This window comes from Daldinia caldariorum (genome assembly GCF_022478825.1).
Source record: "Daldinia caldariorum strain CBS 122874 unplaced genomic scaffold F4812scaffold_5, whole genome shotgun sequence".
Classification (NCBI taxonomy): domain Eukaryota; kingdom Fungi; phylum Ascomycota; class Sordariomycetes; order Xylariales; family Hypoxylaceae; genus Daldinia; species Daldinia caldariorum.
Window position 1 is genome coordinate 498,283 of NW_025953041.1, and position 26,430 is coordinate 524,712.

At 48.5% G+C, this 26,430-nt stretch overlaps 7 protein-coding genes across 7 annotated transcripts; 4 read left to right on the forward strand and 3 right to left on the reverse strand.

Moving 5' to 3' along the window:
• Positions 1-1,769: 1,769 nt before the first annotated feature.
• Positions 1,770-2,819, forward strand: F4812DRAFT_457761 (uncharacterized protein; the record flags this gene model as incomplete). The annotated part of the gene is made up of 1 exon (XM_047937231.1): positions 1,770-2,819. The coding sequence occupies one exon, from the start codon at positions 1,770-1,772 to the stop codon at positions 2,817-2,819; it is 1,050 nt and encodes a 349-aa protein (XP_047791536.1).
• Positions 2,820-6,599: 3,780 nt separating this feature from the next.
• On the reverse strand, positions 6,600-9,766 carry F4812DRAFT_457762 (PAS domain-containing protein; the record flags this gene model as incomplete). Its single annotated transcript, XM_047937232.1, has 2 exons — positions 6,600-6,932; positions 6,986-9,766. The coding sequence occupies 2 exons, from the start codon at positions 9,764-9,766 to the stop codon at positions 6,600-6,602; spliced, it is 3,114 nt and encodes a 1,037-aa protein (XP_047791537.1).
• A 2,212-nt stretch (positions 9,767-11,978) lies between these two features.
• F4812DRAFT_322956 (uncharacterized protein) lies at positions 11,979-14,678 on the forward strand. The gene is made up of 2 exons (XM_047931472.1): positions 11,979-12,028; positions 12,273-14,678. The coding sequence occupies exon 2, from the start codon at positions 12,361-12,363 to the stop codon at positions 13,966-13,968; it is 1,608 nt and encodes a 535-aa protein (XP_047791538.1). The 5' UTR covers positions 11,979-12,028; positions 12,273-12,360; the 3' UTR covers positions 13,969-14,678.
• Positions 14,679-15,145: 467 nt separating this feature from the next.
• F4812DRAFT_322888 (glycosyltransferase family 25 protein) lies at positions 15,146-17,320 on the forward strand. The gene is made up of 4 exons (XM_047931470.1): positions 15,146-15,241; positions 15,362-15,374; positions 15,463-16,055; positions 16,290-17,320. The coding sequence occupies exons 3-4, from the start codon at positions 15,613-15,615 to the stop codon at positions 17,077-17,079; spliced, it is 1,233 nt and encodes a 410-aa protein (XP_047791539.1). The 5' UTR covers positions 15,146-15,241; positions 15,362-15,374; positions 15,463-15,612; the 3' UTR covers positions 17,080-17,320.
• A 241-nt stretch (positions 17,321-17,561) lies between these two features.
• On the reverse strand, positions 17,562-21,243 carry F4812DRAFT_457765 (large subunit of L-aminoadipate-semialdehyde dehydrogenase; the record flags this gene model as incomplete). The annotated part of the gene is made up of 3 exons (XM_047937233.1): positions 17,562-19,854; positions 19,908-20,860; positions 20,959-21,243. 3 exons carry the CDS (start codon positions 21,241-21,243, stop codon positions 17,562-17,564), a joined length of 3,531 nt encoding a protein of 1,176 aa, XP_047791540.1.
• A 98-nt stretch (positions 21,244-21,341) lies between these two features.
• On the reverse strand, positions 21,342-23,561 carry F4812DRAFT_322919 (FAD/NAD(P)-binding domain-containing protein). Its single transcript, XM_047931471.1, has 2 exons — positions 22,144-23,561; positions 21,342-22,065 (listed from the first exon to the last, which is right to left on the reverse strand). The coding sequence occupies exons 1-2, from the start codon at positions 22,996-22,998 to the stop codon at positions 21,646-21,648; spliced, it is 1,275 nt and encodes a 424-aa protein (XP_047791541.1). The 5' UTR covers positions 22,999-23,561; the 3' UTR covers positions 21,342-21,645.
• A 653-nt stretch (positions 23,562-24,214) lies between these two features.
• On the forward strand, positions 24,215-25,927 carry F4812DRAFT_457767 (MFS general substrate transporter; the record flags this gene model as incomplete). The annotated part of the gene is made up of 3 exons (XM_047937234.1): positions 24,215-24,829; positions 24,960-25,223; positions 25,361-25,927. 3 exons carry the CDS (start codon positions 24,215-24,217, stop codon positions 25,925-25,927), a joined length of 1,446 nt encoding a protein of 481 aa, XP_047791542.1.
• Positions 25,928-26,430: the final 503 nt, after the last annotated feature.

Genomic DNA, 26,430 nt, shown 5'->3' on the forward strand with positions numbered 1-26,430 from the left:
TAAGTGCCCTCCTACCATAGGTAAGTACCTAACCTACCTAAGGTACCTACCTACCTAGGTAAATATCTGTGGACGCGGTGCGTATTATTAGGCATGTAGTCGTACAGCATCGGCATCAACATCGACATCGACACCGACACCAGCATTTGGCATCAGCACTGTATTAGGTACTACCTATCTTGTATGCCATCCTGCTACCTATGTCAGTTACCGTCTTGGCGGCCCAGTGCGCTACTAAACGTTAGGTAGCTAGTCCACGAACCGTCGTGATGTAGCTCGGTTGTAGAACCCGCTGTAGAACCCGCTGATCAGAACAGCACCTCATTTACGATCCAAGGGAAATAGCTTCATATTACCAAGGTCCCTAGTTAAGGGGGAAATGCCAAGACAAATCTATTCAAATTCTATCGTCGAGTCGAGATTTCCTGACTGTGTACTCAAGTTTTATGCGCGATCGGGTTCTCCATCAATTGTCAAAATATTGACAGAATGATAGACCAAATGATAGACATGGTTGCAGGGTTCCTCCTCCTTCAGACTTACCCATTCTCGCACCCACAAGCTGTCAGTCAAGGGTTCTGACTAGGGATCTTCTAGTATTTTCTTTTTGGCTGGGGAATGGAACTGAACATACTACCAGGTATGCTAGGTACCTGGTATTGCACCCTAACATACCTCTGGCATCCGGGCCATCCAGCAATCAAACAATGTACACGGCTGGTATGTGCTTCATTACCTATCTTCGGGTTTGCAACAAAATGTACAGTGTGCACTACTTATGCCACAGTACGGGTGGGGGGCAGAAAATCAAGGAGGGAAGCACATCTGGGGATCGCTTCGCCATACAACAAGCCATCTAACCGTCGTACTGACCGTCGTACAATACAGATGCTTTGACCATGCCTGGGACACCGCTGTTCGTGCTGTTAAGCTTTGCCAATGAGCTCGTTCATTTGGGCCAACCCGCAGCGGATGCAGCAAATCATCTCGTTGTTCCACCCTTCTTCATCAGGTTACTAACTGATTAATTATTCTCATTCTCCGATTCTATTTGTCGTCTTCTTGCTTATACATTAACTACCTGCGCACTGCTACATACTTCGGACACTTCTCTACACTACGACCCTACCTCAACACTTAGCCACCCACGACTTACACGCAATTCGACTAGACTTTTAACAGCAGGGTTGTCACTTTGCAAACTTGCACCTTGCAATTCGTATAGTTACCTTTAGTTATGCTTCTCAATCTCTTTCTTATTGTACGCCACCGCCCTTAAACCGTTCGTTTCGCCGCCGGGCTAGGTACTCCTAGCGGATTAGTCGAACCTGGACTCTCTCCTGGATTCTTTTTTGGATTCTTACCTGAGGCCTATTATATTATATCACTCCACCTCGCACCTACTCAGATCATCTGAGTTCCTCCTGTTACATACCTAACTAGAGGTTGTCGCATAACAGAGGAACAATCTCCACTGCTAACGGGTGGGAAAGTACCTAACACAATTTGAAGTATTTTTGGTATCTTTGGTTGCACCCAACTGCCCTTTTCGAGCGTCTCGCGTTGAGGGCCTTGGCACGCTTCTAGCGGCTCATCCGTTATAATCCTGGAGACAAGTAGCGTAATTGCAGCTGTGCTCCAGGTTTGTTTCTCATCGAATCCCAATCAACCCTTGTCAGCCAAAGTGGTAGTATACCTCTTTATTAAGAGCCGCCCTCTCTTATTATTTCCCTCCTGTCCCTACATTGCGGAGGCTAATACCTAGCAATATGGATCACAATCGGAACAAGGCAATACGCAACGAGCGTAGCAATATCCCCAAGCCGCAGGTTTTTGTACAGCTCGCCTTTGGCGTGTCTTGGTCTGAACGACACACCCCACAAATGCATTCAATGACTTACATGTCTCGCAATTTGAAGAATGCGAGGGATTCTGGTAACTTTCCTCGCCAAGTACCACCGCCGAATGCGAATTTCTTAGGGCCCCCGGAATCGCTCCAGCAACGGAGCCGAGAGCACCCAAGTCGACATCATCGTCAACATAATCATATACAAACCCGAGAGCCCGGACGTTCTCGAGGTCAAAATGGCCATCAGCCTCACGACCAGGTAAGGCCTCGGCCAAGGCGGAACTCGCTGGGTGAATCTCGAGGAGAAAGAGGAAGGTCAGCGCCACCGCTGTTCAGCGACAGTCCGTGGGATATTCCTCATGTATCGGCCTCTTTATTTCCGCAGTGTTCACAGAAGGTGGAAGATCAATCGTCGAAAGAATTACCCGCAGTACCCAGTCAATTCCGCCTTGGTGAGGAAGAGCTGCCATGGTCTTCATATGCATGGCCTTTTACAGGAGACCCGGAGAATGTCGAGGACGAGGACGACGAGGATGAGGACGAGGACGGCCGCAGGGACCTACCGTTTCAAAATCGCCCTACGACAATCCCCCTTGCTTCGGAGCGGCCTAGCGGCGAGGACGCGGATAAAGTTAGGGAGCTTGAGTCGCTATCGACAGCTATGATGACGGTAGACAACGGGTTTGAACATCAGTGGTGGTACCAAGGGCCTCGGCAGTCTATGGAACGTTGGTGGACGCGAGCTTCAGAGGAGGAAGATGATGCGCGATCGGCCGTCAGTGCGCAGGCGGTGTTATTATCGGACATACCACCACCGTCGGCCTTAGACCCTGATGATAACAACACTCTCCTGAATTTCAACGATATCGTATCGCCAATATCAGAGGCGTCAAGCCCGGCGCCAAATTTCGCCTATCCACTTCACAGATCATTAACGACAAGATCGGACGAGTTATGGTTGGAAATATAATGCATTGATCGATAATCGGCGTCAAAGGAGTTCGGTTTAGAAAAACTTCGCGATACAGATCAGGGACTCTGGGCTGGTACGAGGAAGAATGGAGCATTGCAGGCGATGCTTGAGCATTAGATATGCTATCAAGCAGGCGGAATCATCACAAAGCATTTGCATACTAAACGGCGTTTGAGTTATGGTACCAGTACTCTAATAATATCATCATTAAAGGACATGATGCGGAGGATATTCCCAGGAGGCGCAATGGATTTTTAGGATTGAGCGTTATAGGGAAAATTGGTCGTAACCAATATCGCCCAATATTGAACATTTAAACACTTCTCTTCTATACATTCATAACTGTGCTTCAGTTGCGGATTTATAAGACGCCTTGCGGATTATAGGCTTATTAGTTGTCATGGTAGACTTTCGCCGTAGTATGTTAATATTATCACAATTAGCTACCTCTTTGTAAAAGACATTCCGCCAGATATACCATACAGGACGAACATGAACTCAGTGTTTTATTAACATTGAAGAGATTATACTAGATTAGGTATAGGTACCTGTTTTCGATATTGTATTCAGGCTCTTTTCTCGCGTCGCGGTGTTACATGTAAAATGAGATGACTTAACAACGGCCCTATTGTTACCTCTAAATACAAGACCTTAACCTAGGTTAGGTTAGGTTAGGTAGGTACCTGATACCTAAGGTACATCCTATGTTATAACCCGGGGTTTCTTTTGGACTTCGCTTAATACAATCTACATAGCAATGGACCCAAGAACGGCAAGGGGCGAGCAGCGACCTTCTAAGCTGGTAATCAGTTGTGCGAACAGAATCGTACAACTCACCTAAACCGGTATGCAGCTACCTATCTCATATTGACTTCATTTCTTCTTTCTCCTCAGGATTTGGCTCTGGGGTTGTTTGAAAAAGAATACGGATTAGTTGGTGGAGCTATCGTCAGGGGGAGGGGTTTAGCTTCTCACCGAGTCCGCACGGGGCGAGATCTGGGGTTCGCTGCTGCTATTAGTCTTTTTACGAGGCCCTTTTTGATCCTCCAGCGGTAAAGGTGGCAGCACCCCATGTAATGTTGGACTTGGCTCATCGGGTATTATCTGCTCCTCCACAATTAATTCATAAAATAGCGTTCACTACTACGTATGTAGTAGCATAGTATACCTGTTATGAGGTGTATCTATATGGGGGATCATCGTCGTTAGTACGGATGGACTGGCACGGATAGACCTGACCTGCATGGCGGTCGACCTTAAATCAACAACTCGAGCTATATATAGGATGTAATGGGCTGGCTGGCTTTATGTCGTGTATTGTATGTATCAGACACGTAAAATAGCGGAAACATCTAATGCCTATTTGTTGACTGCTGCAAGGTCGAATCGTACCTTAGGAGGTACATAATGTTTAACGTAACTTATACACAAGGAAACAAAACAACGAAAAAAAAAAAATAGTTAAACTCGCCCAGGAAAAATCAAGATCTACATACAACGGTCCCATCCGAGAAGGGGCCGCCTTGGTTTTACTCCCCCGTTTTACATAAAATATAGTGTGGTATTGTACAATACAAGTACGTGAGTGATGCACATACATACAATATTGTAGAGCCGCCAGGGGTAAATAACCCAAATCCCATTCTCCTAATGTGCATTTGCTGCTCGCCTCTCCTTAAAATGTGATAGGTTACCTAGATACTCGGTACAACACCTACCTAACGTAGGCACTCGGCTTAGCTAGGTAGGTACAGGTAGGAGGTATCTACTACTAGGTACTACTTTTACTAGCAGGCATCAGGAAAGCCGAGATCAAGAAATCAGATGAGGTGTTGCTGCGCCGCACCAGAAACCGAACCTTGTGGCCGGCTGGTGGCCCGGAAGATATCAGGTAGTAGTAATGTGTCCGGCGCGTGATACAGGGAAATAACAAGACTGATGATACAACCGCTTGGTTTATATATTTAGATATATCATACCCGCGCATACATAGGGGAACAACGTGCTCTTTACCTCCAAGGCAGGTAAGTAGGCGAGGCGTTGCTATCATTCATATATTGGAGCTACTCCGGCAGTCGAGTGTTCTTGGTACGGCGCAGCGCGTTCTTACGTGCAGGTGAGGCGGCAGCACAATGTAACGTGCTTATATGGCCGACGGCTCGCAACGGATGGTCGAGAGATCTGAACCCCTACCTAAGTTGAGGTTAGTAGGTAGGCTGTGCGAAAGCTTGTCGAATGAAGTACCCGAATCTAGACACCTGCTGTATTTATTTAACCTTTGGTACTTCTTACCTAGGTACCTACCCATCCACCTTAGGTAGTAAGTGTGATCTCCTGAATCTGGAGATGGACCTGGAGCCGTGCCTCGGTCTTCAGCTGCCGTTCGATCCGTGAGGTATGAGGTCTAAGGTAGCGACGACGATTGCATGTGTTGTTGGTTGACATGTAATTGACTTCCGTGCCGCACAAATAAGGCTGCCTACCTACCTAACCTACCTGGTATACTTGATACGCTGTTGGCGGCAAGGCATCATTGTAAGCAGGTCGGATAGCTAGCCACATCTATAACGACGAGCAGCTCTCGACAATACCTATCCCCGGCGTCCCCGCAATGACGAAACGAGGCACCAATGTAAAGCAATGTAACCCCTCCAAACTCATCTTACATACATACATACATACCTCATACATACATAGACGTAGCCTTGCCCTGCCTTACCTGCTCGCTTCCGCTGCTACCCAGGAGACAAGAACGGAGATAAAGCCGCGAGGCAAAGCCCGTTGCTAGATTGATAACTATGCCGTTGGGCAACTATTCCGGACGCAAGCACTCAGCCCCCAAAGATCTGTGATGCCGACTACCATTTATAGCATGTTGGTTGTAACACGTGGGGGAGCTACTAAATTAAACAGGACGAAAGCGCCTTTGAAGTAATGGCTTACTATACTACGCTACCTATTATGGGGTAGTATGCCTACGTCCTACTATGTGCTCATTGCTCGCCGTGCGCGGTGGCGGTCCGGGCGATATTATCTTTACTTTAACCTCAAATGACACGACAACCTTAGCATGAGGTTACTTCTGCAAGCGGTCTATGTCCATGTCAAAAAATGTTCTTAATATTCGTGTACGTCGTCTCAACATAGCAAAGCGCGCGGTGGACTAATAGCAATCCGTCGTGCGAACAAGGCAGAACGAGATACATGAGGCTTTTGCCCTGTCATACCCGTGCTCCACCAATGCAACCGTATATTCCCAGCCAGATTTCCGAGCCAAACCTAACAGCATATAATTCTCGTGCCAGTTTTCCCCATCGTTTCGTACCAATCCGACCAGCCGACTCCCATTCATCCACCAACCTAGCCATCTTTCGAAACTTAACCCGCTGATAGCCCTTAGATGTACCCTTCCACATAGGAACGGATGTACAGCCCCCATAAACTACCTAGGTTAGGGCACAACAGTCTTCAACAACCCACCAAGTCGAGAGAAGAATAAAATAGCAATAAAAGCACAAACCGAGGACAGCCGACGCCGCGTTTATGCATCCCGCCTCTTCCATAATAGCCCATCAAGGGCAGGTATCTCTGCAGAAGCCTCCAAATCCGTCTATCTAACACTTGCATCCGATTTTGCCGCTTGAGAAAGTAGAGCGAGAGAGAAGATAAAAATATAAGAAGTGTGATATGGTATCTCTGCACAGCCGTGATTTGGATCAAAAGAGAAAGTGAACCGAGATTGACGAAAAAAAAAAAAAAAACCAATAGAAACCGCTATTACATGCTGACCTCCCGTTCTTCTTGGATAGCTGTCATTTCGCTGCCAACGACACCGCCCCCAAGGAGGGATAAGCTCGGCGGAGGCATCGAATAGCCCCGCGAGCCTGATGGCGTCGTACTTATACTACCAGTACTAGGAACCACGTTCGAGCCCGATGACCTATTTACCGTTACGCCCGTGTCTGTTTCCGAAGGCTGCTCAACGACGCTCATCTCGCTCGCAGGCATTTCTCGCTGTAGTGGAGAAGAATGTACGGGGGAATTAGACTTCTTACTCGTCGCATCGCCGTTGCCACCACGGGATGAATTCCGCGGAGAGACCCTGCCCGTCTGCTACATGTAAGTAATTCGTATATAGGACTATGTAAAGGGGTTTCACCAACCTGCTTTGCCCACCTAAGGCCGCAGCTGTTACACAGGTCTCTTTGACCGCTCGGGCCTCTCCGCCATTCGGGCGTGTTGCGAGTATGACAATTAGCACAATCTCGGACGAAGTTCCCAACTCCCTTTCTACGCTTGCGTTTCTTTTTGTTAGAAAGAAGGCCGTGAAGCTCCTCAGCTAGAACCCGGTTTACTTTCTCCATCTGCCGCAATTCATACTGCCAGCTAGTACATCTCGTGGTTTTGAGCTCGTCAAAAATATTATCATCTGATGCAAGAGCTTTGTCTTGGTTACCAGGAGCCATGGCGCCACCTGCAGCAGCAGAGAGGAGACCATGGCGTTGGTCATCTGAAGGTTGACCACCTTGTGCCACGGCAAAGCTGGACATGGACTTCGGTTCTGTAGACGAATGGCCTACAGAACCCGGTCTATTAGACAGAGCGGACGCAGCCGGTCCGATTGCCCGAGAAGAGGCCTTAACTAACTTCGTCTGGGCAAGCAAAAAGGTCGGTTTCTGTCCCTTGCACGCATCGCCTGGGTACATGATGGTATGGGCTTGTAAAACCTGGCCGCGGCGATTTTGTACCTCATGCTTGCATGTGACTATGCGTCCTCTTCTAGCTTTTTCGATCGAACGCCCAAACTCCGCACGGGATTCCTTGCGCATCAGCTCCTGGATGCTAGTGCCCACAAGGTTTTCTGGTTGCAAATCCAATAGAGACCTGACGTTTGCGGATACGAATAGAAACATTCCAGAGGTAGAGAGCTTTGTCCACAACTCGCTGTCGCCTATGCCGCCGTTTAATTCTAGCTCCCGCCGACTAAGCGCAAAAACAGGGCGTTTCCGTCCAACCAGGATTATGCACTTTCGGCCTTTTCCTTGCTCTACGAATAGTGAGCCATGACTTTCGAACCATGTGTAGCCACTCTGCTTTCTTCGTATACGGAATACTATGTTTACCGAACTTCCATTTGTAGCGTCTTTGAGCTCTCGGGTTACCGGAACGATATCGGAAGGATGGGATATGGACGAGATGGAGCTCCCAACGAGCTCAGTAGCGTCGTACTCGAGTATGCGTTTACAAGATGGTGAAAGGTAGAGAAATAGTCCCTTCAAGGATAAAACGTGAACGACATCATCGGCATTCTCTAGAAGCATCTTGTCCCAGGACTGCCGGTGCCAATCAGAGACGGCTCCTTTGGGGTTGAATTGCTGTAACAGCGTAGACACGTCGTCGAGTCCCAACGTCTGTCCGTTCTCTGGTTCCCACTGGCTGGAAGATGGCGGTGTCCAAATGTACTGCCCGATATCACTGTGCTTGTAGTTAACCTTCATGGTTCCCGGACCTTGGTGTGAGGCGATGGCGTCGGGGCATTCTACTAGGTCAATCTGGAACCCAATGATATACCTGATCTCGGAGGTGTCCCATGGGATAGGGATCATGGTTAGTAAATTCAAAAAGGGCTTGCCTCCTTTCCGGTAGTTAATTAAACTCTGTTGTACTTCCTTACCCTCTGCAATCTTTTGCTTCAAGTTATAGACAGCTCCATTATCGACAAACTCTCGTTTCGTACCCGCTTCGACCTTGCCATCCGGGGCCTGCAGAAACCGACAATTCTGGCCAACAATCTCGTGCTGGCTATAGCCAGTCAGGTTCTGAAAATTGTCCGAGACGTATATGATTGGACAATCGTTCATTGTAACATCGCAGACGACAAAAGCACAGGACATGTCGACGGCACCGAGATTAACCTGAGGATTTTTCCGCGTAGCCACAAGCCAGAGGGCTCTCAGCATATCGAAACCGCTTTTGGAATAAATAGTTTTCTCTTTGGGGGGTTGAGGATTCATGACGGCTGGAATAGACGGCTGAGGAGGGGCCGCGCTCTCTGGAGTCGTTTCCGTCGTAGTTGCGATGGGCGACTCATACGAGGGCGTGGAAGATACGAGGTTTTGGGACTGAACCTGTGATACAGGCTGCGGCGAAATACCGGGTTGAAACTCGGTCATGGTAGCGTCCATATCAAGATTTGCCTGAGGGTTATGTTGGCTGGTAGGAGAGAACTGCGGAGAAGTAGTCATAATGCTATCTTCGCCAGTGTCGACGGACATGACGCCACCAGGGTTGTTAGCGACAGCACCAAGGGCGCCGTTCTCATTTGACAAATCCATGCTGAATTCTGCCTGCAAGCCATCCATAGAATTTGGTTGAAATGGGGTAGACAGGGCAGTTCCAGGTGGGAACATGTTCATGGACGGGTCCGCGCCCATCGGGTCCATGTTCATATTAGAGAAGGCAATCATATTCCCTACCATATCAGAAGAGAGTGACGAAAAGTCATCAGCTAGCATAGGAGGTGAAGTAAAACCCGAAGTTCCCTGAAGGGCTATGTTAGTGTTAAGAGTAGGATAGCCGTTGTTCATAGCGCCAGCTGAATTTGGCATAACCCCAAACTGATAATCCCTAAAGGAGTCGTCGTCGCTACCGAATTCCATCATCGACATCCTTCGATCGGTATCCACTTGGGGCATCTGTCCTTGATATTGCTGTGGCAGGCTTCGTCGCCGTTGTAGCTCTTGAGAATTGCTACAGATAATGTCATCGAGGGTATCTGTACCTACCAAGGACGGGTCCGGGTTTGCGGCCGTGACAGGGCCATATTGCGCCTGCTGGGAGGCCTGGTTTATTGAAGCTGAAACGAGACGTCTCTGGTTGCGCTGCAGGGAATGGCGGCGCTGCAGCTCCTCTTGGGAGAGCTGGTTGCCGAAGAAGTTGTCCATTTCGACTGCATCTGTTATAACTGAAGTAGAACCGACGTTCGATTTTCGGGTGGCTATTGTATCACCTAACACAAGTTCCGTCACAACAAATAGTAACTAGGCCTAGATGTGGAAACTAGATTCGAATCGAATGATAAATTGCGGGAGCATCAGAGACGTCGGACAATATGGTAGGCGATCAAGTCATGATATGCGAAGAGCTGTTGACGACTGGACTTGATTTGATTTTAGACGTAACTCGTGGGATATATTATTAGGCACCTAGGTAGGTAAGGTAGGTAAGGTGGTAGTTTAGACGGTCGGGAAGTCGTTGGAGACTATGCTACACTTGAATGAAGCGGAGTATTCTATCAATATAGAAGCTCTATATAGGCGATTACAGGAACTTCGTCGGATAGATACATGCGCATTCGAGATTGGTATTTTAAGACGTTGCCTTTAAGGCAAGAGATATATTAGACGAGGTATCAGACGAGGAAAAGCGAGCGAGTGTATTCGGATGAAACTGTGCGCATAGTAAGTTATAACTTTGCCGAGACACGAGGATAATGTATCCGTTGTTCTAACCCCCCTTCAAATGGATTAACTATAGGTACTTTTGAGAAGTTGGTTAATTTTTTTTCTTTCTGTGAATATTGAATATCAATGAAATGGGAGAGAGAGATTCCGATTTCGAATTTGGAAGAATAGCATCTATGAATGACCCAGTTTGGCTAGCTCTCTCTTTAAAAGTGGGAGGAGGGTCGAGGGTGAATTCGACCGACCAGAGTCAAAAGTTGAAAAGAGGTACCCAAAGTAAAGCTTGTCGATCAGATGGTTTTTTGGAGCTAGCTGGCTAGTGCAGGCGATTCCTCTCCGTTGGGTCCGTCTCTCACCGTACCAGCCGTACTAGCTACCGTCTAATACGATGGCTAACGGCTAACTGGAAGTGTGACTGGTCCGGCTGGTTTGCCGCCATGACTAATTCATAGCTTTAAATACAGGGGCAGAGGGGCTGAGGAGGCAACTCCTTGCAAAACTTGTCCTTGCTGTCTTGCAAACTAAGGCGGGGAAAGAACAAAAACTGTCGAGGACAGGTACGGACCACATTAGAAACGTATTACATAGAGGTAGGTACCTAAGGTATGTTGTACAGTAAAGATGCGACCGTTCCAATATGCGGGGTTGTCGTTTCTGGCCGCGCTGCCGCGCTCTTGGGGGGGCAGATGCAAATGTTACCCAAGTCTAAAATTCGTGGTGTATTTCTATATGGCATTTTTACGAAATTATATTGTACGAGGAGCTGTTCATAGTAAATTTTAGTTGTTCATTAATCAAAAACACGCAGCTCTTAGCTCGGCCTTACAAAGGTTGTTCCTCAATAAAGTCCTGCGGTAGACCCGGCTGTTCAATGCATATATACCGGGACCAGGAACATTGCGAAACTACCAAAAGTACTAAAAGTATCCCCCAAAAGAAACTCTAAAATATCATAAAGAGATCGTTTATGATATGGACGTATTACATATAGTTTGAGTTGGAACGTTGTCGAGAATTACGTCGAACTTATGATTTTATCTCAAAATCTCAAAAAGAGGTGATTGTCAACAAATTACCTGAGGTACTTCAAAGTTTAGCACTTTATAGTCACTGCAAAAGGCGATACTTAGAACCATACCTGGTAGGCTAGGTACCTGGTAGGTAGGTAGAAGCTGAAAAGCCCAGAGTTATCGAAACATTCTACATAGTACCTCTGTAAATACAAGGGAAGGCTCTCTAATGAATAAAGGCACGTGACTCAGTACTTTATTAGTCTTTGAGGCCTGAAGGTGGAAACTTGCCGCCTGGTGGAGCACCTTATCGCGTGGAACATTACATACACTAGTACTATTGAGGCTAACTCTGCCAACTCCAGCCACTTCAAGTAGGTACATGTAAGCTACCTCATGTACACAACTCATCAATGTGCCTACCTAACCTAACCTACCTAAGTTAGTTCTTAGCCGGTAACAGCGCCTCAACGCCCCCCCCAAAACTTCGTCATTCATTCCACCATGAAATCGTGACTTCTAATCCAAAATCCAAAAAAAAATAAAAAATAAAAAATAAAACACCACAACCAATTTTGAGCACCGCTTCCCGTTTTATCGAAAGTCTTCCGGTTGCCTTATCTTTGGTTCTTGCACTATTTTCCCCCGACAAAACCTTTCTACTGCAGAATGGACGAACCGACAGAGCTTGTCAACTCATCCAGGTACTGCAATCAACCAATATCATTATCTTGTAAGTCAACCCAGCTTTTCCATCCAAATCCTGAGTATCCCCTCATATCTCGTTACATTTTCTGTAATACCGACTAGTTATTTCGGAATAAATTTACCTGCTTATTGTTACTTGAGATTTCGTGCTTGTATGGCTGCACGTCAACATCTTCTCCCCCCTTGCCGCCCAACCCAACTTCCCATTCTCATCTGTTAATCACTTTATTTGGACTTTCAACACATTGCACACCACTAACGTTTGACAGAATTTCACTTCTGTATTCACAATCAACTTACCGGTTACTGGAACCTACAACCCATCTCTTTATATGATAACCTTACATCGTTTTGATAATGACCCTTGACATCATGCATGATCAAGATCTCAGTCGATCAAGGACGCCCTCAATCATGAAAGCAACTCCCCAACGACCAGGGCCAAATGGCTCGCGTGTTGTTAAGAAACGATCATTACCTCGCCTTGGGGATGGCCTTTGCGATGTCTTCTCAATTACACTTAATTCTCCTGCTCAGACCGAGGATATTTCCATTTCTTCCGTCGATCATGAGACTAGTAGCTCAGTATTCACTCCATCAGAGGAGGCTTCTACTGCCATGTCATCTACGCCTGATTCAAGCACTGGAACCTTCAATTTTGATATCGGATTGGATTCTGACGACTCTACTAAAATACCCGAATATTACATCTCTCGGACTGTCTCTTACGAGCCGTCCCTTACCACTCCTTACACGCCCAGCCGTGTCAAGCCGACATTGGAGACACGGCCTCAAGTATCTCTACAGATAGGTGCCAGCCCTACTTCTAGCCCGTCCCCCAAGTTACTACGCCTTTCAGACATATTCGAATCCTTGGGGCCTCTACCAAACGATTCGCCTCCTAAGACGCCCGAAGGGCAAATTGCCAATGAATCTCTCGTAGCCTGCTCAAGTGTTCATAAGATAGACGCGTGGTACCACAATGAAAAATCGCCGGTTCGGGGAGCTGACGGCTCGGCTGGGTCATCCCAGTATTTGGATTTGTTTGAGGCATCTATCTCACGAGTGAAGTCTCCCGGAGAAGATGAACATGTCGCCAACCAGCTGCGTTACATGCTCCAATACTCGGGGCTGTGTTCCCCTAATACCTTGTACCCGGATATTCAACCAGTTCCTCAATCACCGCTTGAAATTATGCGTGAACATTTCTACGCGAAGCTAAGGCGTTGCACTGATGTCCACCATACTGGTTCGCCTTTAGAAGCTGAGACTAATGTGCATATTTTTGTGGACATGTCTAACATTTTCATTGGTTTCTGCGAGAGTTATAAACTTTCCAAGCAAATCCCACTTACCCGCAAGATAAGCATACCTCCATTCTCATTCAAAACGTTGGCACTTGTGATGGAACGAGCAAGGGATGTGCAGAAGAGAGTGCTGGCTGGATCTATTTACGGCGTAGCAAGCAATAACCCCCGGGCGTCCTGGCCAGCGTACTTCTTGGAGGCAGAGCAGTTGAACTATAAGATGAATGTCTTTAGTCGTGTTCGAAAGCGGAAGATCTCGCCAAACAAAACAAAGGGGAGAGGTCGAACTCCAACCGAACGTCCCGACGAAATAGGCGAGATTTCTGACGACTTCACATACGAAGTACGGAACGGAGAGCAAGGTGTGGACGAGAACCTTCATCTAAACATGATGGACAGCATGTGGGACAACATGTCACACCCTGGTACAATGGTGTTGGCCACCGGAGACGCAGCCGAAGCCGAGTTTTCCGGGGGGTTCTTGCAATATGCTATTCGCGCTCTCGAAAAAGGATGGAAACTTGAGTTGGTAACATGGAAGCGACCTCTCTCATCCGCTTGGACAGACCCGAAGTTCATAAAGAAGTACGGGAACCAGTTCAGCATCATCTTCCTAGACGACTTTCTAGAAGAGTTGCAGACCGGCTTTCTCGCCTAGGACGCTGCCACGTTCATATCTAACTAGGGAACTACTCCTAGATTTTTTTTTTCTAAAAGAGGGATGGGAAACCCTCTATTGCATTTGGCTGCTATATTTCGCTGTCTGTGTGGCAGACATATTTTCAGCTCCTTTTTTCTTCACCTTTTGACGCATCTATGCATTCAGCAAGCGGTGTCTGGCGTATTACGGTCATTCGACTATCTACACGTTTCTCAAACAGCTTGATCTCGAGGCTATGGAATGTGCCTTACCAGGCGAGCTGGAACCATCTCGGAGCAATGATGGAAGTTGGAGTTAACTGGAGCATGGCTGAATTCTACCTTTCAACGCGTTGGACGGTAAATATTTGTTTTTCAACTGGCATTATAAAGACTAGACGACACGACACGACGGCGAAATGATGCATCATGACACGAAGGGTTCCGAATACACGACAGGCTTCAGAAGGATAGACCGACGTTGACATTCTAATATTTGGCGTTTTCTACATGGATGGCAACAGTTTTTTTTCTCTTTTTCTTCAAAGTGAACCTTGGCGATTGGACCCGGTTTGGACCCCTTCACATCTTACATTGTGAGGAGTTTTTATTCGCATCGTAACCGGTTGACTGTTAAATCAGACGTTAAGATTAAGATAACCGTTTGTCCGGGCAATCCTACGCATTTGTGGAGTTCTGGTTTGCATGGGGGATGATCTACGTGGATATCTCAAGAGCAAGGAAACAGGAAACCGGCTTACACTAAAGGCTCAAGGGTCGGAAGACGAAGCTGTGGCTGATGGCCTATCCAGCTACCTACCTTTAGGTACTGTACACTACATCCTTGAGCAACGTACAACGTTATTTGAGGATTAATCGGCTTTTAATTGGCTTTGGTAATAGGTCTGTAAGTGTAACGGTTACACTACGATCGACTCTACGAAATAGTTAATAATAACCATAAAAGGACACAATTAAACGGCCCTGAGTTTAAATGTGCCTACCTAGGTACCTAATACACTATTAGTATAAACACTGACGTCATGGTGACTACCTCTAGGTAAGTACCGATGATAAATTGAGAAATGCTACATTACACGGGTAAAGATAAAGAGGTATCTATTGTACCAAAGCTGCAAAGATACTATATACCAGGTACCTAGGTAGGTACTTAAGGGATTGCAGCTACCTATGTGATGTGTTGGACCTGATGTCTAAGTGGTTAATATAAATAAGCAAAACCATTCGGTTTCGGTCTCGCCTTCACAGGTACCTGGTAGGTAACTAATGAGGTAGGTATTGCATGTTGGTTGGTTTAGGTACAAAGAACTTGTTCTTCTTCCATCTTACGTTGACTTATTTCTTCTGGTCCGATTTCTTGCCAACCACTTACTTACCTTTTATACACTCAGGTACCTTACCTAGGTAGGTATCTATACTCCTCTCTCTTTCCATTATTTAATAATAGTACCTATTAGGTGTGCTTGGGAACCACTTACATTAACTAAATTAGTACATACGTACCTAGGTTAGGTCCATATCTCCTCTCCTGCTGATCGTAAGTGGTGGTTACCTATTAAACACCGCATTCCCCGAACCCGTGGACCTCGGGGCCGGCCCGTCGGGTACACCCCGATCTACCTACCTACTTAAGGTTAGCACCATGGCAGCCCTTACCCAGCCGCCGTCGTCGAGACAGGTCGTCACGGGGGCACTAGCATTTCTCCTCGTGGCGTGCTTCGTGCTATTCACGCCGCGTTCATCATCGTCGTCGTCAACGGGGGCTTTGCCCTCGTCTGCTTTAGACAGTGGGCAGCTGCTGTCGCACTACAGCAAGGGCAGTGCGTCGGCGGGCGATATCGACCGCCGGGTAAGTAATAAGACGCTGGGGTTCGAGAGGGTGTTCGCCGTGGGGCTCCCGGAGCGCAGCGACAAGCGGGATGCGATCGCGCTGACGAGCGCGCTGACCGGCTTCGAGGTCCGTTGGGTCGATGGCGTTAGGGGGGAGACGATTCCCGATAAGGCGGTGCCGTTTGGCGCCGATAGGAAGACGTTGTGGGAGACGAACCTGGGGAGTTGGAGGGGTCATATGAATGCTATTCGAAGGTACGTCGAGCGCTGATTACCTACCTAGGTACCTAGGTACCTACCTAAGGTACTCAGGGGTTGGTGTTGGGTTCCTGTATCTAGAATACATCTTGTACGCGACAGGAGCGATTTTTCTAGTAGCTCAAATATGTTAAGGAAGGCGGTTTTATCACAGGGGCTTGCGGAGGAAGTCGATGCGGTATACTTATACCTATAAGGTGCCAAGGCTAGCTAACCTCTTATTCTCATTAGAATTGTCGAAGAAGACCTCGGATCGGCTCTTATCATGGAAGACGACATGGACTGGGACGTACGACTTAAACCGCAACTCGAAAGAATCGCCCAAGGCGCCCGAGCTCTCTTTCCCCCTTCGTCGTCGTCGTCGTCGTCGTCCTCTTCGTCATCCTCAAAGCCCGATTCCCCCTACGGCGACGACTGGGACCTGATGTGGCTCGGACACTGCGGGGAGGTCTTCCCGGAGACGCTCGACGAGAACAAAGACAGGCCCGCGGAAGACCCCGGCGTGCGGCGCATGTCGCGCAAGTTCGTCATCGCGAACGACCCCACCGTGCCCCCGCGCCACCAGCTCACGGGGCTCGTCGACTTCCGGAGCCACCCCGAGTTCACGCGCTGGGTGCACGTCACGGGCGCCCCCATATGCACGTTCGCGTACGCGCTCTCCCGCCGCGGCGCGCGCAAGGTCCTCTTCGACCTGTCCGTCGACCACCTGACGGGGCCGTTCGACAACGCGCTCGCCGGGCTCTGCCGGCGGGCGGTTTCGACGACGATGACGACGCGGGGCGCAGAGGATGACGATGAGAAGGTGGGTGACCGCGGGCTCGACGCGAATTGCGTCAGCGTGACGCCGCCCGTGTTCTTCCACCACAAGGCGCGCGGGTACGTGAATGCCGACAGCGACATCCAGACCGTGCACGACGGCCAGGTACGGGAGAAAGGGAAGACGGAGAATATCGTGTGGAGCGCGAGGAATAATATTAAAAATATGGTTATGGGGACGCAGATGGAGAGTCAGTACGAATAAAAAGAAAAAGAGCGTGTTTGATTTGCGGCGTCAGTGCTTGCTTGGGCTTTGGGTAGAGTATATGCTGTGACTAAATGATACCTATATTGATTAGAATATACGAGGATTGACCACGAACGAGCGCCTTGTTTTAGATTTGCTATGTCGAGAAGGCGAATCCGGTATGGATTTAGGTTTGCTCATTTTGATATTGTATGGGTCGAGCGAACATTCTACCCTTTTTTTTTGTTCGAGAAGTTGTCGAATAGATACAAATACTAGGAATAATAAGAGACCGACAAGGCAAGTAGATTAAATTCGCACCCATCACTTCTGAAGGCGTCAACCCTCTCAAGTACAGTTTCTTGTACAAACTCAAATGGCTTTTATTTACCCTTTTCTCTACCAGAAGGTTTTTAACGCCTAGAAATTAAATAAAAATCTACCGAAGCTACCTCTTATGCAGGTAGCCGGTTGCACAACCTAAGATGTGATGTGATAGATCAGGAAGCACCACCACGTCCACCTATGCCTCCCGCAGCCAGGGCTTGCACAATATCCGCACTGATATCAGGTAACGGCCGGCCCCTTTCGGTCGGCTTGCTGATGAACTTAATTTCCGCCAGATATCGCAGATACCTCCCTACGTCGTCCCTATTAATACCGTAGCCGGAGCTCTCGTCTACTCCTGTCCACTTGTCGCCATCTGCCTTTAGGATAGCGACGGCATTTCTATCGTCTAATTCTGGAGCTCGAGTATTCGCTGGCAGGTCGTTCATGCAGAAGTGTGCCAGAGGCATAAGCGCATGTTGCTCTTGGTCCTTCTCAAGAGCACCGGCGGACACGAAGTTTTCTAGCTCTTGCTTCCAGGAGTCGTAGCTAATTTCTGGCGCTTTGTAACCGTAGTACTCTAGTATTGACAGATACTCGTTCATCCGGAGACGCGGGTGACCGGTGACATGAACCACGTGCACTCCATCTGGGAGGGGATTGAGGGCGGCGGCAACGACTACTCGCGCGACGTGATTTACGGGGACAGCGTTGACGGTATTGACTATGTGTGGACGCGCTGCCAACTGGATGCAACCTTTCAGCATCCGGATGAGGAAATCATCAACGTTGCAGACACCAGTTTGGTAGTCACCGAGGATATAACCCGGTCGTACAACAGAGCCCTGAAGGCCTCGCCTTCCGGCTTCTCGAACGAGTTGCTCAGATACCCATTTGGTTTGTCCGTATCCTGTTCCTAAGCCGGTACGGCTCCCGTTCATGTCATCACTTTCCATGATAGCACCCTCGCCTGTTCTTGTCTGTTCCTCCGATAGTTTAATGTAGTGGTCTGTGTCAAGAACACTAGTTGAGCTGACGAAGCAGAAGACCTTTGCCTTGCCTTCGTTACATAACCTCATAGCATCAATAGTTGACAATACGTTTGACGCCATCATATCTTGGTACTTTCGGATCCAATGGACGGTTGCTCCGTTATGTATCACCGCGTCAACTTCTTCTGACAGCTTCTTCCAAGTCGAATCATCAATGCCGAGCTGAGGCTTTGATAAGTCGCCCACAACTGCACTTAACCTCTTCTGCCACTCGTCCTTCCACAAACCATAGCTTTGAAGGGAGCGACGAAGTCGCTGAAGAGCTGCCGCTGAATCCTTGACACCACGGACATGTGCGATCAACTTGACCTCACGAGAAGTACGGTCAAGGATATCCTTCACGAGATATGATCCCAAGAATCCAGTCGCTCCTGTAAGGAAGATCGTCGGGCTTTGGGACTCGTCAAGGGCTTTGAGATCAGCGGATTGATATTTCTCAGCTAACTGGTTAGTTAATTCGTCGAGAGACTTCGCATAAACAGGAGTGGTCTCTTGCGCTTCGGTGGTGGCATCGGTACTGTTGGCATCGTGAAGTCTTTTCTCAATGTGAGCGCTGAAACCAGCCAGGTCGGGGTGCTCGTAAAACGTGCTGATAGAAACGTCTGCTCCAAAACTCTTCCGAATTTCGAATAGGAGCTGTTGGGCCAACAAACTGTGTCCACCTAGGTCGAAGAAGACGTTTTCTCGTCTAATAGTTTTCGGATTTAGACCCCGGATAAGACTAGCCCACTTCTGGGCCACCTTCTGTTCTGTCTCCGTTAAGGATTCCCAGCTCTTGAGATCCTCCTCCGAAGCGTCTTCAACGCGCTCGGTAACATCCGGGAAAGGAAGGTTAGGCTTATCAACCTTACCATTGGGGTTTAAGGGAAGCTTCTCGAGAACTATGTATATGCTCGGTACCGAATATGCCGGTAGTCGAGACTTCAAGTGGTCTCGCACCTCGGTTTCCATACTTCTGTATTTCTTCAAGAAGACACGCGTAGGGCCCATTTCGACACCCTCATCTTCGACCTCTTCTATTCCTCGAGCAGCAACCCATCGGCGCCACTCAGCTGCTTCCGGAACCAGGTAGCTTACCAGCGTAGGCTCTTCATTACGATCTCTTCGCACTAGAGTCTTGCAGTCGCGAATAAGTGGGTTTTGACTTAGATTGCTGTCAATATCGTTGAGCTCGATACGGAAACCGCGGATTTTGACTTGGTCATCGGCACGACCGGTACATTCGACGTCACCAGATTCCAGATATCGTCCTAGATCACCTGTTCTGTAAAGTCGATCTCTCGGCCCCTTATAATACTTTCTCCAGGGCTCATTTTTGTTCGCCTTCGCGTCTGCTTCGACCCACTTGTTATTGTCGACGAACCAGTTCATTAAGAACTTCTGTTCGTTCAAAGCTTTGTCTCCTAGATAACCCCTAATAACATCATGTTAGTAGAAATGATGAGAATGAGGAGTAAATTTACTCACTCGGCGAGACCTGCGGCCCGAACGAAGATCTCTCCCACTTCGCCGACCTGGCATAATCTGGACCGGTTCTCCCTGTCGACAACTAAGAGTTGGACATTTTGCATTCCTTGGCCAGCAGGGACTGTGTCCTTGAGCTTCTCCAGAAAGCCCGGATCCCTGGCTCGGCTAGGGACTTCGTAGTAACTGACAGCCCTTTGGGTCTCGGTGGTACCGTACATATTGATAATGTTAGCGTTCACGGCGAGTTGCCTAAGGGAACGGCATTGCCTCGTTGTAAGTACGTCACCAACAAAGAAGACGTGTTCTAAGCTAGGAAATTCAGCGGTAGCGCCGCCAACGAGGATTTGACCCATGGCTGGAGTAAGATGTGTGACGGTAGGCTTCATTTCACGCATCCACTCGGCCAGTTTCTCATGTTGAATGTCCTCCCTAGACGGGACGAGGAGTTGAGCACCGAGGAATAGGGGGGTGAAAATATCCCTCTGGACGGGATCGTGGGCTAAACCGGAGAGAAGTGTAAACCGACTCTCAGTCGACAAGTTGAAGCGCTCGGCCATCCAGCCGAAGTATCTAGTTAGACTGTAATGTCGACCGAGGACTCCTTTTGGCCTTCCTTCACTCCCCGACGTGAAAGAGAGGGTAGGGTTTGAGTCAGGACCGACTATCACATCAGGCGGGGCAGACGCAAGACTTCTCAGGGGCTCGAAGATGTCCTGAGAGTCAACCTGACCTCCGGAGAGAGTACCATCATCAAGGAGACGGAGTTCAGGGACCTGGGCCTTCAATTGAAGCTCCTGGTCAATATAGCTTTGCACTAGGTCAGCTAGTGGGCCGTTCTCATCAGTTGCGCGGCCAATCTTGATCAGAGCACGTGGCTGAGACACTTCTAAGTAGATCTTCTGTCTTGCTGGGGGATATGCAGGATCTAGAACTGTCATAGTAGCACCGGAAGCCTAATTGGACGGTCAGAGTTATTTTGAATAGAAGTAGAGAAATATATCTTGGTATATAGAAATAAATTGAATATTATTAAAGTTCAACATCAACATACCAGAGTACCCATCAAGGCGATGACCAAGTCAACGGAACGATGGGCCCAGATCATTACTACGTCGCCATTGGTAATACCAGCCTTGTGCAGGTACCAGGCGAGGGTATTAGAAGCTTCATAGATCTGACGATAAGTGAAGCATCTCTCAGGATGCGTGGAAGACTTGGTTTCCAGAACACAAGTCCTATCAGGATATTTCTCAGCGGAAGCCCTGAAGCGCTCGTGGATTGAACCGACGTAACCAGACCAGTCAAGGTCGATCGTCGGATCGGGTAAGTGGTCCATCACGACGATGATATTGTATATATCCAATTCTACACGAGAGACCTCAAGGTCAAGGTAAAGGGAGGAGGTACCTTTGAATGTGTGAAGTAAATATAAATATTTTAAAAATTATGAATTGATGGTGGGGTTTTCCATGTATTCAAAGTACATAGTACCTCTTGCTAAAAAGCGATGCGTCATAGTACCTAACCAGGTACCTAACCTAGTACCTTTTCCTATGTACCTCTTCCGAGAGCGGAGCAGGAGGTACCGAAGTACGGAGTTAGGTACTTGAACTTACTAAAGCAAGTACCAAAGTACCTTCTCCTTTTCTTTTCTTTATTTTTATAAAATTATAATCATGTTTCCTAAATAAAGATACATTTATACACCAAGAGGTAGATAAACTAAATTTCCAACTTATTAAACCGCTTCCTTAAACTTGAGAACCGCATCTTTCACTTGAGCATTCATATCCACCCCATTCATGTATCTGCCTCCCTCTCCCATCTGGGTCTTCATGCTCTGAATATCTCTCTCTTCCTCGTTCAAGCTGTACATTCTTCCAAATTCCCTCGTGATATCTACAATTTTCTGGCTCCGTGGTCTGCGAACCTGGTCGAAAGCCACCAAGGCCGCGCCGATGTCATCTTTCGACTTGACCTCGGCGAAGATCCCGGTGAGAACCGCCGCATCCTCGATCGCTTGGGCAGCACCGTTGCCCGCGTGAGGATATGTGGCATGCGCTGCGTCGCCCGCTATAGCGACGTGGCCCCGGTAATAGGCCGATGCGTGGTCGTGGTCCTGTATCTTCCAATCTTCCTTCGGGTTTCTCTCGAGAAGCTAGAATACGGCCACGATTAGTTTTTTTTCTTCTTATATACGTTATCTCCAAGACAGTGCGCCTGCGTCTTAACTTACAGATACCAACGAGGTAACTTCAGGACAGAAGCGTTTCCATTCGTCTGCATCGAAACCAGAGCCTTCACGGTTGGGTCGTTTGCTATCCCTCTGGTAACAGGAGATGCTATATGTCGCTCCTAGATCTACGGGGAGGCCGTTGATGTACCCGATAGGCGTGCAGAACATGCGGACCTCCTCAATCGACTCCCTAGGAACCACCTCCATTGCTTCCGCCATCGGGACATGGATGTTGAAGCAGCGCCAGGCATCATGATTGACTGCTTCCACCGCAGGGTCGTTGGGGCCCAAGATGAATCTTCTAGCGGTGCTCTTGATACCTTCGGTGCCAAACACCAAGTCAAATTCTTCCATCGTGCTGTCGGTGAAGGTAACAGCGACCTTGGATTTACTGGTGCTCGTATCCCCACGCTCCTCGAGGCTAACCACACGCTTCGAGAAATGTACCCGGTGTTCAGGGATGACGTCCTCGAGAAGCCCCTGGATAAAGTGTGCCCTGTGAATAGTCCTTCGTCCTCTTGCTTTACCCAGTTCTGCCACGAGGGTTCCGGCGTTCGGCCCGCTTCCGATGATGATCTGGGTTGCCATCTCTCTGTCTTCCTCGTTCGCCATGAAATGAGACTTCTTGAAGTAGGCTTTCTTAATCTCCGGCGAGATCAAGTTCATGGCATTTATGGCATTTCCGTGAAGGGCGACGCCTGCGCCGCGAACGCCGACGTCCGGGTAGGCCTCGTAGAGATGTACGTCAAGTAACGGGTTGCTGGAGAGCCCGATAGTCAGACAGCATCCCGCAATTCCAGCGCCGATTACAGCTACCCGCAGCTTGGCGGGTTGACTTCGGGGTTGGGTTTCCATATTCACTGTTACTGTCGTTGGTGTTTGCTGATAATGGACAGATCTGCTGGGAGGATTTTACTAGTCGGTTTATCTACTGATAGAAGTTCGGTTCCATAGGTTAGGTATAAAAAGAACACCAGGCAACATGGGTTTAAATATAAGCAGATGCCCAAGATAACGAATGAATGAAAGTTTCCCAAGGGTACTGTCTAGTCTTGTCGCTGTTAGCAAGACACCCTTGTTAGTGACAAAAACATTGGCCTAGCATCACGACTTTGCGTGACAGGCTTTCTATCCCTTGCCTTTCCCATTCAGGTAACTCTAGCTTAGCCCATTAAATCCGTACACCCGTGAGGGACCGGAAGAAACCGGTTAATATGAACTCGTATAGTTATGTGTGATGGTGTAGGACTTTTAAACCGCTAGTCTTGCGATATGAGATTCATAGATAAAGACTGTTCACACTTGTAAAGTGAAATCTGGCTATCCGGTCGTTTAACATGTGTGTGGCGACAGTGGTGTTGACTATACATTAGGCAAGTAACCTACCTTAAGGTACCTAAGGTACCTAAGGTTGAAAGTTTTAGGTCAAACAGTTTCATCGGGAGTGAAAAGCGTTTCGCTTTATCAATGTTTATAGTAGAACCACTAACCGCAAGTCTTTGAGTTCAGTTTGTCAAATTTTTACAACTTGCGCCAAGGATAATAGTAAAATTGGTACGGATCAGATGACAAGTCTTTATCCCTTCCATCTTCCATCCGGGAAGGATTGCAGCCTGTGGGCATTTGGGATAAATCGAAAAAAAAAAAGTACCTTCAAAGAGATAGGTAAGCTTAATGTTGTCATTATAAAGTCTTCAACCGCAGCCCACATGTGTCGGTTAGTGTGCAATGGGGTCTTACGGTCTTACTACATGTAGAATCGTAAGCGGATATCAGCTTGGTGGAGATTTACCTCAGAAGAGAGAAAGAAAGAGATTGGTCTCATATGAGATTCAACGGCTATAGCCAGCCTAAAGCCAGCCTATAGGGCTTTGTTTCTCGGAAGGAATCGCGATTATGTGCCAGGGATCTTGCCGAGATCACCGTGCTTTTAGGTATAACGCATTGTACCAGGTGATTTCTAAGTTGCCGTAACCAAAGAAAGAAGCCGATCGACCCAATTTACTTCTCACGCCTTGTTCCTTGTTAAACTTTCCCTAAACAAACATTCATTTTCAAATTGGTAACTAGAATGGCGGCAGCACAAACACAAACAATCCCGCTCACAGCGCCACAGCCCGGGTCCGAGTCGGACACAACTCCAGCACCGGCTCTGCCGCCGATCTCGCGCAGGAAACAAGCCTCGGTGCTCCTCTCGGCCTTCGTAACCATCGCTCTCACAATAGGCTACAACCAGACCTTTGGCGTCTTCCAGGAGTACTACCTCTCGCCGGACCAGAACATCCTGTCGCCCCCTCCGTCGTCGCAGGCCTCGCCGCCGACCGCGCTGCTCGCCTTCGTGGGCACCCTGTGCTACGGGCTGACCTGGGCGGGCGGCATCCTGGTCAACCCAGTGATAGCGCGCATCGAGCACGGGACCTGGGGCTTAACCGCCGCAGCAACCACGCCCTCGAGCCGCCGATGGCGCCGCAGGATCCTGCGTGTCTTAACGCCAAGGTCGATCACCACCTCTGGCGTCGTCATCATGTGCGCCGGCTTCGCGCTCGCTTCCCTCGCTAGCTCCATATGGCAGCTCCTGCTTACCCAGGGCTTCCTCGTCGGCCTCGGCATGTCCCTCTTGTACTTCCCGCTCCTCGCCCCGGCGCCTGAGTATTTCACTAGCCATCGGGCCACGGCTATGGGCTTTGTAAGTGCTTCATCCGAACTTTTTTTTTTTAGTTTTATATTTCTTCCGAAATAGGCGCATCGAATCCTAGATTTTTTCTCGGTTGATAAAAGTCCATATCCGCTGATTCTTCATTCCATACGCCTCTCAGATTCTAGCCGGTGGTGGTACGGGTGGTCTCATCCTGTCGCCTGTGATTCGCGCACTTCTTAGCTCCGTCGGCGGCCGCTGGACCCTTCGGATCTACGCTGTCTTCAATCTATTTGCCGGACTGCCGATCGCGTGGGCTGTACCACGGAGTCGGTTTGCAACGACCCCAGCCGGGGGAAGGCCTGAAAGGCGAAATACCCATGTCTCGCGCTCCTTGTCCGTGAAGCCCACGTTCCTCTTCTCTGTTGTGGCCGCGTTTCTCCAGGTGGGTAATCTCTTAGAGGCTTTTCACTCCTTGACGATACTACATTATTATTTTTTAAGACTCCTCCTCTGCATCTCTTGACCGTAATCCGTCGCGTCCATAGCTCCTCCAACTAATGTACTGACTCTTATACATAGTCGGCTGGTGCTCAGCTTCCACTCTCCTTCATCCCTTCTTACACAGTCATCCTCGGGCAAACCGCATCCAACGGCGCCAACCTCCTTGCCGCTAGCAACGCCATAAATGCCGTATCTCGCGTCTTTACCGGATACGCCGGCGATCGGCTCGGCCGACAGAACACGCTTCTGCTGACGCTGTTCCTCGCCGCGTGCAGCGTCTTCGCCTTCTGGCTCTCCAGCATCCTCGCCACTACGTCGTCTTCGTCCTCTCTCTGGATAGCTTTCATCGTACTCTACAGCATCTCCGCAGGTGGGTACTACGGACTGTTCCCGGCACTTATTGCCGAAGTCTTTGGGATCCAGCAGTACGCCGCCGTGAATGCGTTTATACTTTTCGTAAGGGGCTTGGGGACCATGTTTGGTAGTCCTGTTGGCGGACAGCTGTTAGGAAGTTCGGAAGAGGGAACGGGGGCGTATGCTAGCATTGCGTACTGGGATGGTGCGCTGCTGATGGGCGCTACCGTGTGCTGTGCTGGGGTGCGGTGGGCTGATGGAAAGGGAAAGGGGTGGAAGTGGATTGCTTGACGCTGATACGACCTAGAAGGACACAGAATGTTAACTACTATTTGTGATTTATATATCCAGGTAGCAGAACCGAGTAGAAGCAGCTGAACAACCTAACCCGTCTAAATTGAAGAGCGTTAGGGTTAGTACAACAACTATTGTTATTTGACGGCTCTGGTATTTGACGATAGGCTGTATATGTACCTCATAGACATGTAATAAGGCAACAGTAGATCAGCTGACGCCAATATATTAGGTACCTGGTTACCTAGGTAGTTTTATTCATCTTTAACTCTTTCATTGAATTCGCTCTTCGAAAGGGCTTCTCCAGTAGTAACCACCCACTTCGCCCAAGTGGTCTAGCAGAGACTCACAATTGCCTGGATAGGTACCGCGCGTGTCGCATTAGGAGAAGTAGTCTGTGGTCAATATGAAAAATAGAAGTAAACAATAGATTGCCGATGTCGAAAGGTTGATGGAAGCACCGCCTAGTCTTTCCAAATATCTCGGAACAGCTGCTGAAG

What these genes read in the sequence shown, in the direction of transcription:
- F4812DRAFT_322919 (XM_047931471.1), bottom strand. Translation starts at nt 22,998, where the DNA reads ATGGAAACCCAACCCCGAAGTCAACCCGCCAAGCTGCGGGTAGCTGTA. An exon ending in AAGTTACCTCGTTGGTATCT is followed by an intron (nt 22,066 to 22,143) that starts GTAAGTTAAGAC and finishes GCCGTATTCTAG; the next exon opens with CTTCTCGAGAGAAACCCGAA.
- F4812DRAFT_322888 (XM_047931470.1), top strand. Translation starts at nt 15,613, where the DNA reads ATGGCAGCCCTTACCCAGCCGCCGTCGTCGAGACAGGTCGTCACGGGG. An exon ending in CATATGAATGCTATTCGAAG is followed by an intron (nt 16,056 to 16,289) that starts GTACGTCGAGCG and finishes TATTCTCATTAG; the next exon opens with AATTGTCGAAGAAGACCTCG.
- F4812DRAFT_322956 (XM_047931472.1), top strand. Translation starts at nt 12,361, where the DNA reads ATGACCCTTGACATCATGCATGATCAAGATCTCAGTCGATCAAGGACG.